At 42.1% G+C, this 14,626-nt stretch overlaps 1 protein-coding gene across 3 annotated transcripts in view; it reads left to right on the top strand.

The window, feature by feature from the left end:
- The window catches only part of fam222ba (family with sequence similarity 222 member Ba), an 88,341-nt gene extending 74,045 nt beyond the window's left edge, over nucleotides 1-14,296 (top strand). For all 3 annotated transcript variants that reach the window (XM_066659643.1, XM_066659644.1, XM_066659645.1), the window contains exons 3-4: nucleotides 8,328-8,853; nucleotides 10,248-14,296. In XM_066659643.1, coding sequence (XP_066515740.1) covers nucleotides 8,328-8,853; nucleotides 10,248-11,529 — 1,808 coding nt within the window. In that variant the 3' untranslated portion in view covers nucleotides 11,530-14,296. The remainder of the gene's footprint in view (nucleotides 1-8,327; nucleotides 8,854-10,247) is intronic.
- Nucleotides 14,297-14,626: the final 330 nt, after the last annotated feature.

Raw genomic sequence — 14,626 nt, 5'->3', positions numbered from 1 at the left:
TCTCTCTCTCGCTCTCGCTCTCTCTCTCGCTCTCTCTCTCGCTGTCTGTCTCTCTCTCTTGCTCTCTCTCTCTCTCTCTCTCTCTCTCTCTCTCTCTCTCTCTCTCTCTCTCTCTCTCTCTCTCTTTCTTTCTCTCGGGTCAGTGAGGTCAGGTGAAGTCCTCCACTCTAATATTGCTCTGTATTTGCTGTTCCTATGAATGGAGGTAAATGCAGGTGTGTGTGTGTGTGTGTATGAGAGAGAGAGAGAGAGCGTGTTTGTGTGGCTTAAAGGAGTAATAACTGTTTATATTACTTTATTAAATTTAGAAAATGAATCATTATTTTGGACAAAATGCATTAGAGAAAACTAATTTGCTCTCATTTTCTTTGTGGTTTGTGTGTGTGTGTGTGTGCTTGTGTACGAGAGTGATTGGAGAACCCTGTTGTGCTCAAATTTTCTTTGTGGTGTTTGCAAGTGAGGAGTGTTCTCCCTGTATCCGTGTGGGTTTCCTCCAGGGGCCCTGTTTATTACCACTTTAGTCCATGAACACATCTCCACAGTGCTCCACAGATGTGAGTGTGTGATGCACTGATGATGGAATTCTCTCTCTCTCTCTGTGCTGTGTATTTTCCACTTTAACTGAACAGAGCACAAAGTATTCCAGTAGATATTACAAAACTCAAAAAGAAATAATGATAAAATGTTATACATTGTTTGTGTGACTACTATTTTTTTTTCATTCTTTCTCTGTAATCAGTTCTTTGATCTGCTCTCTTGCTCTCATCTCCGTCTCTTTCTGAGTGCGTGTCTAGGCTGTAATGCAATGATACAGTAATTACCTTCATTCCAGCTCTGGTTTCCGCTTTGATTTGGTTTCCTTTTCAAATCAGCTGTGTCATGATCAGGTTTGTTCACATCTGCAGGCATTCGTATAACATATCTGCTTATTCATTGACTGGCCACTGTGTGTGTGTGTGTGTGTGTGTAAGCAGTGTAAGACCTGGTGGTTAGTAATTAGTGCTGAGTTTGCAGTGAGAAAGCGAGGCTTATGTTTGTGTGGTCATTAGCCGAGTGCTTGAACACTGTCCAGTCTGGCCTCTCCTCACTCTGTCCCAGAAAAGCAGACTAACTTATGCTCTGTAACATTTTATTGCCTTTGATTTACTGAATGTAAAGGGGTTTGACCAATTTGCTTAATGCCAATATAAAAAGGCAAAATGAGGACACTTCTGATAATCAATTTCAACATCAGTTTCAACCCTGACAAATATCAATGTCTTTCTCCATCACAACACTTTATAACGTTGCATACACAATAAAATCTCTGAAACACTGAATGCCTAAAACCATGTGGGACACATGCTCGTCGAACATATTAAAGGGTATTAAAGGCTGCATGATTAACATTGTGAACATCACCTTTAAAAGGGAGTTTATCCCTCCTTCCCTGCAGTAACAGCCTTTGCTTTTCGAGATGTTAAGCCCAATTTATACATCTGCGTTAACCCTATGGCGTAGCCTGGCGTGGACCTCTCAAGAAATATAACTGTGTCGCATCAACGTGCCGGTTTTGTATTACTTTCCTGGGACCTCATGCTATAAACTATGCTCTGTCCCAAACAATGACCTACTCCATAAATAGTGCACTTAAAATATTTATAAAAGTAATTGGAACACACCACTACATTGTGTACTACATAGTATAGAGGAAGATGTTTGAGATTGAGCCCTAGTGGTGTGGCGGGGTAATTGCAGAGCGACGTGGACAACAATGCAGAAGTATAAACGCTCACAACTGCATAAGGCTCTTGCGTAGACTGCGGCGCAGGCTCTACGTCGAGTTAACGCTGAAGTATAAATGGGCCTTTAGACCATAGCTGTGAGGACTTGATGTCATTCAAAGCAAGAACATTACTGATGTGAAGTACTCATGTTGGAGGTTGGAACCCCCACTTATTCGGACTCACTCAGTCCTGGAATCCCTGATACCCCCCCCTGCCATTGCTTGGCTTTGACTTAATTTGTGAATGAAAACCCTGCTATAGATCACCATTTCTTACCTTTAACCGTGTTTCATTTCCACGGCTGCTGCCACAACTACATTCGCCCTCAGCTCCGCCCCCGCACACACCCACGGAGTAAAAGCCATCAATTCAGAGTTCCAGAGGGTCTTGCATCAAAATTACAGCTACAGACAACAGCTTTCGTAATCAAATCACTGAGGATAATGCGCGGCGTGAACTTCTGCTCGGCCCCTCTTTTTTCAGCGGCCTTTTGCAGCTGGGTTAGACTCTTTTCAAGGGAGCTCTTATTCACTCTGCCCATCGGAGAGAGAAAGCGACCTGGTGGAAGAAACAAATTATTTCAGTGCGCAGAATGAGTACCGCAGCGGTAGAATGGAGTGACCTCGCTGTGAATCGGCCTGTGTGGAGCGGCCTTGGTCACAGTGGCGAGTCTGGAGATGAGGGAGCCAGGGGCGAATGGAAATGCATGTAAATGTGGCACGCTGTGTGTGTGTGTGTGTGTGTGTGTGTGTGTGTGTGTGTGTGTGTGTGTGTGGATCACTAGTTCTGGATCAGAGTGGCAGGCAGGGAAGTGCAGGTGGGTGCACATCACAAGCTCTCTAGCTCTGTGCGCTCGCTCTCTCTCTTTCACTCTCCCTCTTTCTCTCTCTCCCTTTTTCTCTCTCTCTCTCGCTCTCTCTTTCTCTTTCTCTCCCCTCAAGTGATGAAAGCTTGTTTTATACAAAGGCTCCCTTTCAGCAAGCAGACAGCAGTTTCACAGAGAACGCTTATCATCGTCAAACTCTCTCTCTCTCTCTCTCTCTCTCTCTCTCTTCTGTCGTCTTTGCCGTCTTTCCTTCTCTCTTTCAACAACCTCTCCTTTCCTCTCGACGCATCAAACATGTCACACCAGCTTGAGAAAGTAAAGCTGTCTTTTTTTTCCTCCTGTTCATGCTGCGTATTTAAGAAGTGCAGGGTGATGCACTGTAAACACCGGTCACACAATTCTGATCATTAGTTTTAGGCGTTTCCTGGCTTTAATAAAATATTTTCAAAAATATTATTGATTTAAAACTGATTTAATGATTGTTTCTTTTAAAACATTTATTGCCATTGGGGTGAAAAATAATTTTAAAAAAAGAAGAAATCTTACCTTCACAAATGACTTAAAATACAGTGTAAAATAAACCCAAAGGTTTTTCCGCTGAGTGTCGTCTTTGTTTGGTACAGTGCCAGTCAAATGTTTGGATTCACCCACTCAGCGAGGGTTTCCATTGCTTTGGGCCACTTTCCTCATTGTGAATGTACAGCACCGGTCAAAAATTTAGAAATCATCTCATTCAGTGTTTTTTCTACATTGTAAAGGAACATATGGAATTATGGAATAAAGAAATAAGTGTTAAACAAATATGAATATGTTTTATACTTCAGATTCTTCAAAGTAGTCCCCTTTTGCTTTGAAGACAGCTTTGCACACTCTGTCCATTCTCTCAGTCGGCTTCATGAGGTCGTCACCTGGAACGGTTTTCAGTGAACAGCTGTGGCCTCGTCAAGAGTTAATTTGTAGAACTGCTCGACTTTTTAATGTGTGTGAGAGCATAACTTGGAGTGTGCAGAAGCAGGGGCTGGTACACAGCTCTGTACAGTGAACAGCCCTATTCTACCAATGACTAAGGAGACGGTGGGTCCCCCCCACAAAGAAACCCCCAACATCTCTCAGCATTAACTAATCTAGGAGAACTCATTAGTGTTCTCCTCCAAGTGTGTTAACTTGTACACTGGTGTTTGAGAATATATAATGTCCTGTTTTACTGGCCTCAGAGGAATCGGGGTGTAATTGTGAAGACAGAGCTTGAAGCAGGGGGCAGTGGCATGCTTGTATACATCTAGCAAAGGACAACAAGCCTGTTGTTATCCCATGCATGTAACTTAAGTGTGTAAGGAACACGTCACATGTGGGAACACTGAACATTTCTTCTTGCAGGAGAAAAACAAGTCCATTACCATTCACCAGTATTCTGCTCAGTGGCTTTTATTTTTTTTATTGTGTTTGCAGTGTTTTTGTGTTCCAGATGTTCAAAGAGCTCAGACTACAGGAATTTAGAGGCAGGTTTAGATGATATTCTCTTGTTAGCGGTGGATTTTGCCACAGCACTAAAGGTTTAAAATCTGTCCCAGGATGTGTTTTCTCTAACCACAGAAGGATGGAGCACAAGTTCTGTTAGCAGCATGAGGCAGAGTCAAAAGATATCTCCAACAATGGTGAGAACCAAATAAAACACAGTTATTTCTGGTCTAGATTCTGTGCTCATTTTCTCCATTATAATATCACATCCTAATTAAATATTCTACACGGCAAAGTCGCTAAGCTTGAGAAAAAAGATTTCTTTTCTCCCTCCGAGACATAACCTCACCCTCTTAAATGAACTCCAAAGATTCTGAAAACTCTCATTTACTTTCCTTTTTTTTTTTTTTGGCCTTAAGCCTGCGGTTCCCTGCACTCAGCAGGACGTTGTGAGTGGAGCAGAGGGAGAAAGCGCTCTCTAATTAATCAGCTCATTTAGAGCCAAGACCGCACTTATTACTCTAGCACTTCTGCTGTTGTCTGTTCAGAAATAGTGCTGAGGTTTGGAGGCCTTAGTGACCGGGTCAAGTCGTACACTTGCACAGTTCAGCCAGGGATTTGTGTGTGTGTGTGTGTGTGTGTGTGTGTGTGTGTGTGTGTGTGTGTGTGTGTGTGTGTGTGTGTGTGTGTGTGTGTGTGTGTGTGTGTGCACAAGTTAGGGTACGCATGACTGAATGATTTTCATAAGCGTCTGGACACTGTTCAGAATGTTTTTTTTTACCTAATCTCTTTCCTTTGTCAGATGCAGAAATGTAATGTATTCCACAGACTGTTGAAAGTCCTTTGCCTACAGAAAGAACTATTTACAAAAGGCACGCATTGGAGAAGTGCTGGGCGATATGAGCGCAAATCAATATCCTGATTAATTGAGCATTTTACCTCAGTTACGATAAATGAAGGTTTATTTTGTTGTTGTTTTCCTTTGGTACGAGCTGCTCGAGTCGCTCGGTCGCACTCTGCGTTTAGGTTCTCCTCCATGTGGCAGATTGGACGGGGGAGAGTCACGTGACTACAGTGCGGTAGTGTGATATTAAAGGGACAGTACATGAACACACATATAAGGACATAACTGAATTAACAAAATTAAAATATATATATAATCGATATAGACATGATTATGTCAATTAAAACTTCTGAATGTTGATTTCGATTAATTACCCAGCCCTACTTTGGGAATAATGTCATACCTCACTTTTTTTTTGTTTGTTTGTTTTTTTTATCCTGTTCTTGAGATGTCAGCACTCATCCAGCTCTTTTCATCACCTGTGGGTCAAAAGAGCGTCAGTGTTTCGTTGCTATCGGCTCAAGGCTCTGTATCTTCAAAAAACAATGAAATCTGTCTTATCTTTCAATGTAGATTTCATTTTAAATCACTTCACAGTGATTCTGTACGTCTGGGAATGCTGTGGAACTTTGACACAGTGTAAACAGCAGATGTTTTTCAAATGAAAATGAAAGAATCAAAAATGTATATATGCATTTACTATTCACTGTCATCACTTCCGATCCTTCTCTCATTTAAACTCTCCTAACAAACCCTAACAAATGTTTTTCTCATCTTTTCCTTTTCTTTTCCCTGTTTTTATCCTGTCAAAGTACTTGTCTTTGTCTGTCTGTCCGTCTGATAGTCACTTAGTTGTATCTTGTTACATCACTACGAAAGGTGGTGGTGGTGATGCTTAATTCAATTGATATAAATAATAAATATAAAGTTGTCCTTCGAAGAGAGGTGGCCGTGTGGGTTAAAGGTAACCCTTTGCTTTAACAATAGTTTGGGGGAAAAAAAACTTGGTCCAGTCATTTTTAGGCTAAAATTCAAAAGATACACATTCCTAAAATGTACAGACCTCAACAGAGCCAATGCAACCTGTATCAGTAGTTCACGATCATTTTCCCCGTCTGGAGAGACAATCATAATAGCAACATATAAGAAATTGTCTAGAATTTGGTCATTTCAATGTCATTCTAAAGCATCTGATTTGGTGGGTAGCAAGCAAGGATAGGTTAAAATGAAAGGATAGACTACCCTGTTCTGAGACACACACACACACACACACACACACACACAAACACTCACACATTTCCACAGACTCATGAGATCGCAACCAGATCTTGGTGTGAGCATCAAGCCAATCTTCATCTTTTTTTTCCTCCTGAAGCTGTGAACTGATGCATTAGCACATTAGTGCAATCACTCACTCATTCACACAAACGTCTACATGTACACAGAATTCCATTTCCAGTCATTAGCTACGTCCTCCCTTCCCCAGTCTTACAGCGCCATCAAGGTGGAGCGGTGAAGACAAGCACGTTTCCTATGAGACTGTTTCTGTTGGACCTGCAGCTACCCCAGCAATATTGCAGAAGACTGACTGCCCACTTCTGTTAAGTTAATGCAGACAATAAGTTAATGTATTGTGATGGTGAGGACGGGGAGGTCATGTGATGGTGAGGAGAGCGAAGGGTCAAGCTAGAGACCAGAGAGACAGAGGAGAAGCAGAATCTCTCTCACACACACAATCTGCCAAAGAGCAAATTGATCAAGACGATAAGGAGGGTTTATCTTTATAGTATGATCTCAATGTTTGTCTCTCCTCAATTCCACAGCGAACCCGTCCCGAATCCAGACGCAGATGCAGAATTCATGACTGCTGGGAGTTGTCGAGACTTCACACACTTTCAGATTCTCTCTGTGACACTCGCATCCACAAACACACACACACAAACCTACACAAACACACACAGATGATTGACATGAGGAGTTTTAAATACTGGGTAACAGATGCACTTGCCAGGCATTAATGTGTCTGGAAGAGTGCTGATTGGTGGGAGAGCTCTTTGTTGAAGTGTGTGTGTGTGTGTGTGTGTGTGTGTGTGTGTGTTCTATGTGTGTGCGAAATCCCTCAGTGCTTCACAGGAAATGTCACCTGTGGTGTTGATGGAGAGGAAGTGTGCTGGTGAACATTCACCTTCTTCTGCTGCATTGTATCTTCCACATCTTCCATTTTACATCTTATACAAGACATTCACTTTTAAAAGCCACAACACTGCATTATTTACTTATTTAGGAAGAGGCTGTTTTGCCCAGATCTGCAGACTCTCAAAGGAGAATCCCACTGAATCTTTTTTTTTTAACTGAAACGTAAACAAAGTCACCGAGTGGATTGATGTTGTTAATTTTAGCAAAAACTTACCCACAATTTTGTTCCAGCGGTAGTGATATGTACCAGCTCTCACTATGTCAACGACACATGTATAACTCTTTTATTTACTCTCAGTAACAACCACCAGAGACCTCACAGTTCACAATAGAACCTCATATCTCCAAAATGGCTGAATACTTCAGGTGTTGACTTTCATTTACATTTTTTCAGACGTCTGGTTCCTATCAGCAGCATTGGGAACAGTCATTTCTATAGAATGGCTGATTGCAAGTAAGGCCACTCTGAATGACTACGTAAATTATTCAACGCTCCATACCAGGAGTACTACCCTGGCACAAAGAGGCCTGTACTGTGACGTATTTCAGAGTGTCACAGAGGGTATCTGTGTCTGAAAGACTGGTAGGAGTTGGTGGCAGTGGGGGGTGAACCATAGTTCAGATTATTTACATCATCTGCTTCTGTACAGTAATATAATACAATTCAGGAGACATTTCAGAGGCAGCATTTATCTGTCCTGAACTTTAGGTTGATTTTAGGTGAATTCAAAAGAACTGGTCAGCCATTTTATCCAATATTCACTGCCCTTTTTACTGAATCATGTGTACTGCAGATGGAATGTAACAAGGGCTTTTGTACGCTTTTCACACAACTCTGTATTTGTTGGTGAACAGTGTATAAAACATGTAATAGGTACATGTGTGTTTTCCTCTACAAAAGAGACCACTTCTGTCTATTCTCTCTCTCGGTCTCTCTCTCGCTCTCCTCTCTCTCTCTCTCTCTCTCTCTCTGTTCCGCTTTATCTCCTGAATGTCAGGGGCCTTTTGTGGTGGCTCTGAGATGGGCAATGTGAGAATATCAGGGCGGTCGAGTTTTGCTCCTCTCTGGTTCCCTCTTTCCATTCCAGTTTCTCTCTCTCTCTCTCTCTTTTTGAATACCTGATTGAATAAATGAAACCTAATGTGAGTTAGATTAGATATCTGTATATATAAATAACACCATGATTTTCTCTTTCTCTTTCTCTCTCTCTCTCTCTCTCTCTCTCTCTCTCCCCAGGGGACACTACACAGAGGATGAGATCAGCTCAGTATCCGACACCCGCAGAGCTGGATGCTTATGCTAAGAAAGTCGCCAATAGCCCACTCACGATCAAGATCTTCCCCAACAGCATCAAAGTTCCGCAGCGCAACCACGTGCGCCGCACCGTCAACGGCCTGGACACGGGCGGCCCTCGCTACAGCCCCTACCCCCCTTCCCAGCCCACCGCCAAGGCCGGCCTCCTGGCCATCGTCAAGGCGCCCATCGCCAAGGGCGTCGTCAAGGACTTTGCTGGCACTAGGGCGCGCATGCACCCTGAGGCCATGATGAGTGCCCCCGGAGGACCATACGCTCCGGCAGGAGCCAGCACTTTAACCCTACACCATGGACCCCAGCCGCTGCCCAGGGCTCCCACCCAGCATCAACAGGGGCTTCCCACACACACACAGACTCTCCAGCCCCTCCAACAGCCCCAGCCACAGCCCCAGCCTCAGCCTCAGCCTCAACCCCAGCCTCAGCAACAGACTGGAGCACCACATCAGGGGTGGGCAAATAAGTGTTACACACAACTCAACTGTCACTGTAACAATACAGGGTTGTACAGTTAAACAGAACATCGTCAGACTCAACAATAGTGGAAATGGCCAATAAAACACAGACAATAGGTATAGGTAGAAAAAAAGGCAGAAGTGATTATTACCATTGGGAAAAACACATATAGGAAGGACAATGTTGCATCTTACATTATATTAACTTCACAAAGGCAGTGAGTGTGGTTGAGTGTTTTTAAATCAAAATCACTGTATGAAGAAGTTCAAGAGTAGCACGTTTAATTCAAAGCAATGTTATCAACAAAATTGTCTTAAAAACCTTGCAGTGTGGTCACATATAACAAATGTTTTAGGGTTGTTGGTAGATACATTTAAAAAAATTCATTAATTAATTTCATTGTTTACTGTGATTAACTGCATTGTGACTTAAGACTGAAGCTTTTAATAGTGGATGTTTAAACGTAAAATAACCAAATCAACGTAAGATCAACAAATTATAAATGTATATTATAAGTGTTTATTGATTAAAAGATCTATTCACAACGATAAAGTTAAAATGCTAGTACTTTTTACTACAGATAAATGTGTAGTGTGATATGCATGATTTTTCTTTCTTTTGTAATATTTTAATGTAGTTTTGATTAATTTTTGAATTTGAATCTCTTAATTTGCTGAGTAAATCAGAGGCGTGTACTTCAGATGAAAACTAAATGAGGCAGATTCTGGCACTAGTCAGATTTAAGACTAAAATTAAAGACAGATGTTCTTGATGTTTTGGGCTATAAACCAGGCCCAGATTTAATTTATTTAACACGAGTGCTAGTGAAATCACAATTAAAACATTGTCCAGAAAAATCCCTCTTAAATATTTTCCCCAAATTTCTCAGGTGTAATATACACTTTTTTATAAACCATTCTACCATTATTAAGATCTTTATTTATTTATTTTTTTTTTTTTGCTACTTCTATATGCTAAAATTACATTTGTTGCAAAGTTGTGATCTCAAAACACAGAAGCTTAGCGTTGTATGGTTTTATGACAGTTGCAGTCTCTTAAAGAGCTGTTGTGTAACAATAACACACTCATGGTTTGTTGCTTAATTGCATTACACTGTTGAAGTGATAAGAAATGCTTTGAAGTTGGAAAATTGTATAAAACTTTAAGCAGAAAAACGGGTTTGCATTTGACATTGACAGTGTAAATTCTCCAGTGCATTCAAGCATACGTAATGTTATTAAATTCTCTAGCTAGTGTCTTGTAAATTATGTGCATTGTTATAGCATCTCCTAATATATGTACGCAGTTTACACAATCCCTGATTAGCTGCTTTTTTAACCTTGCAGTTTGTTTCGGCATTAATGCTTTCAATCTATTCATTTATCCCAGGCATCACCCTCCTTCTGCTATGCCCCAGCACCCTCAGGGTATGGGCAGGACGCAGCCTCTCTCTCACCCCGCTGCCCTGGCTCACCCAGGTCCCCAGCCCCCTCCAGCTCTTTTGCTCCAGCAGCAGCAGCACCTCCAGCAGCCACCTCCAGGCCTGCAGGGCAGCGCTAGGAAGCTGACGGATGCCGACGCCCCTCCCAACGTGACCGTGTCTACCTCAACCATTCCACTGTCCATGGCCGGGGCCCTGCACCAGGGCAGGGGGGCCGACCTGAGCAGCATTGTTCACCAGATCAGTCAGTTCTGCCAAGCCCGGGCTCAGGGGGCTGGGGCCACCTCTGTGTGTGAGGGCCAGATCGCTAATCCAAGCCCCATCAGCCGGAACCTGCTCATTAACGCTAGCTCTCGGGTGTCTATGCACAGCGGGCATCCTGGAGCGCTTATGCACGCATCGTGCAGCGTGGGACCCCCAGACAAAGCAGCTGCTCCGGCCCCAGGAGGTGCTGTACCCCCAGCAATGGGTGGAATGAACCGGATTCCAGTGTATCACAATGATATGAAGCAGCAGCAACATCCACAGGCTCTACAGCACCAACAACATCAACAGCAGCATCAGAACCATCAACAACATCCAAACCGGCACCAACAGCAGCAGCACCAACACCAACACCAACACCAACAGCAGCAGCAGCAGCCGCAGCATATGAGGTCGTGGAGCCAGCATCAGCTTGCCCACCTTCAGCACATTTCCGATGGGGTCGGGCACCCTTGCAAACCCCAACGGGACCCTTCTGGCTTCAGCTGCAAGAGCATGAACTACCCTCCGGAGCTGTGCATGGGGCAGCCTTATGCCCTCAAGCCCCCCATGGATAAGCCCACCCCTTCTCCACCAGTTGTAAACAACAACAACAGCAACAACGGCATGGCACACTACGCCAATGGGCAGTACTACCACCAGCCGCCAGTATGGGGCAGCATCCTGCCCACGCCCAACAGCGACAGCTCAGGCTCACAGGAGCTGCCTGTCCCATTCCCTAACCCCGCCCCCGGGGGCGTGGATTGCGCCCCCACGGGAGGAACGGCCCATTACCGTCCGGCAGCGGTCACAGGACAGACTAATCTGATGCAAACGGTGGATTACATGGGAGGGGACTTCCAGACGCCCTGCTTCCGAGATCAAAATCTGGGCCTGATGGGGAAGATGCACAGGCCGCCCCCCATGGGCAGGGTGGTGGCGCCCCCCCCTTCCGAGGCCCACGGCCAGCACCCAGGGTACAGATAAGCTTCAATTTAAATTGAGAAAAAAAATTAACTAACAAACAAATAAACAAACAAGAAAACAAAATCAAAACAGGCTCTGGTCCACTGTCTCTGTCCACAGCAGATAGCCACCTACTTCTACATATGCTACAATTTCAATTTGTCTTAAAGCAGATACTACTTAGCGCGAGGAAAGGAAGCATTAATAGGCATTCGCATTAAACACTCAGTTTCTTCAGTTCCGGGAAATGGTCGCATTATTGATTAAAAACAAAGGACTCCAACAAACACATCTAACAAAGAGCAGTGTTTTTGCTATTGTTTTTTTTTTTTTTTTTAATCATCAGTCTTGCAAGTGATCAATTTTTAAAAGGAGTGCTTTATTATTGCACTTTTTGGGGGTTGGGTTCAATGCTTTCAATATTTTTTCCCCTTTACTTCCCAGTATGGTATCTACTATGACACACAAATACTGTTTAAATCAAATGACATATGTCCTCCCGGTGTCATATGCTTATGATTGATTTAGATTTAGCTTGATATTGTTCTGTATGATTTTTACTTGTGTGTGTGTAGTCTGCACAAAAATGCATCTGGATCTCAATATAATCTTTACTATGATACTCACTATAACATAGCCTGGGCTCTCCTCCTCTGCTGAAATAAGCATATTTATTTATTTATGAAGAAAGACTGCTTTAGACTGGTTGATGTACAGATCAGTGCAAAAATCAAACACTACTTTAGTCCAAATTGCTGTAAATACAAGTTATTAAATAAAGGCATTAAGGGATTCTAAATCTGGAGTGTAAAAAATATTATAAAATACAGAGAAAACTGGACTCATAAAACACATGCAACATCTGGTAGATCATCAGATAAAGAAAGAGCTTTCATCCTTCCTCTGTGAGACCTAAAGACGAAAGGACTGAGGATGTAGAACTGTAAAAATCTATAAAAAAGCGATAGACAAACAAGAAACAATGCATAACAAAGAATCTACTAATGTACTCGGAACAATGGACTGTCTGCACTAGAACCCGGCCTTCAACTTTGAAAAAGTTTGGAATTACTTGTATTGGGAAAAGCAGAAATTTCAACCAACTTCTAAGCCTGAACTTTGGAGTCCTGCAAATTTCACTGAAAATCTGAAAGCAAGTCTCAGGAAAAGAGCGGAAGCTGTAATGAAGGCAGAGGGTGGACATGCTAAATGCTGTTTGTACTGGTGCCAAAAATGAATTGGTTGTGACGAATAGATGCATTAAATGGGAACGTGGTCTCTGATTTTGCACAGTACTGCATGTCAACCAGGTTCAGTGGCTAATCTGACAAAGGATGACAAAAAAATTTTTAGGTCGATCTGGGCAGTGGGAACGATGTTCTGTTTCGCAGTGGGAAGTGCTGGGGAAGATCCGTGTAAATCAGGTGTCTGGGTCACTTCAGTCAATGACGGAGATGCTGAGGTTCATGGGATGCCATCATTGTTTATTTTTCATGAGATACGTATTACTTGAATCCTAGGGGTGGGCTTGTCTCTCATTAGATGGTTTGTAATAAAGTTAGCAGGACTAAACGTACTACTGGAGAAGATTGTTTATTGTGGATTGTTACTAATATCATTTAGAAACTAACTATGAACCAAACTGAGATGACGATGACTTTCTGGATCCTTTTTTGTTTGTTTGTTTGTTTGTTTGTTTTTCCTCATTTATCTTGTTGGAATACAGCTGATGTAAGAGTCACTACTGATGCTCTAACGACATGTGCTTGAATAGACCAAATTGATCACTTGCAAGATGTCGCTTGTGGGTTAATCAAGGAGGATGTTTTTTTTTTGGTTTATTGTTTAAGGTGAAACAGCAGATGAATTGTTTATTTTATTGTACACACTGGCTAATCTGCTATACTACTGTAACTCTAAGAAGTGTAATGACTGTGTGAATGGTGGGTACCATGGGTATGATTACCACGGACGTTTTTGTGGACGAGTGGGGGACTGAATGAATGAGTAACTGCGTGAGTGAATTAATTGATTGATTGGTGGCCTGGTTTTGTTGGAGTATGCAGGTGTGTGTGTGTGTGTGTGTGTGTGTGTGTGTGTGTGTGTGTGTGTGTGTGTGTGTGTGTGTGTGTGTGTGTGGTGGTGGGGGGGGAGGATTCGCCCACACCCACTCTCTGCTTGCCTCCCTCTGGAACAGCCCTTATAAAGCCTTAAGTATTTGGTCCTTGGACTTTCCTTTGAAAAACAAGCATGGTTATTATGAAACCTATAATAATGATGATTATGAAAAACAACGACATAGAATATAAAGGAACAGCAATTTTTTTTCCTTGTTTATTTTTTTTAACTAAAGCTTTTGTTGACTAGAGAAAAGCAATTCCTTAGAATTACTTTACAACAAAAATGAAGAAAAAAAATATTTTATCTTAATTATGTTTATAGCTATGTGTAGTTCTGGGCTGTAACTAAAAAGAAAATTCTTTTTATTCTGAGTTTCAAAGCTTCAGTTTTGCAATATGTGACTATTTATAATTATGAACTTGATTATTTTCCTTGTAATTTAAATTATTTCCTTTTTCCTTTTCTTTTTTTTTTTTTTGTTTGTTTTTGTTTTTTGTTTTTTGCTATAGCTGTGAAATGGAGGAAGGGTCTAGAAAGCCTTTCTCATATCTGTCACTCTGTGGCTGTTGAATGAATGAAAGCAAAAAACTACAGAGTGTGTGAGAGTTGTGCTACTCTTTTTGTAATATTGTAATAATAAAATAAAGTTCTAATTTATGCTTTAAAACTCGCCTGCCCTTTACTGTAGTAGCTTGGTGCCCCTTTGGCCTTCCCCACTGTTTGTGATTCAGCTTAGTTTTGCACTGTGCACCACAGAATGAGCCAAGTGACCTCTCGACTTGTTATTGCAATTTCCCTGCTTTAAATCTCAGGCCATACACTCTTCTGTTTGTAGAAGTCGATTCTCATGCAGCACCTGTTCAAGATTTAACACGGTTCTGTTTGTCACGATATTCCTCTCCCTGCTTTGAATTAGATTCTTTTTTCGTATATCACAGCACTGAGGAAAACTAAGGTGGGATGATTATAACATTTTAACCATTATCACGTGATTATT

Source organism: Hoplias malabaricus, chromosome 2 (genome assembly GCF_029633855.1).
Source record: "Hoplias malabaricus isolate fHopMal1 chromosome 2, fHopMal1.hap1, whole genome shotgun sequence".
NCBI classification, from domain to species: Eukaryota; Metazoa; Chordata; class Actinopteri; order Characiformes; family Erythrinidae; genus Hoplias; species Hoplias malabaricus.
The sequence above is the reverse complement of the archived record's forward strand: the minus strand, read 5'-3'. Positions and strand labels throughout refer to the sequence as shown.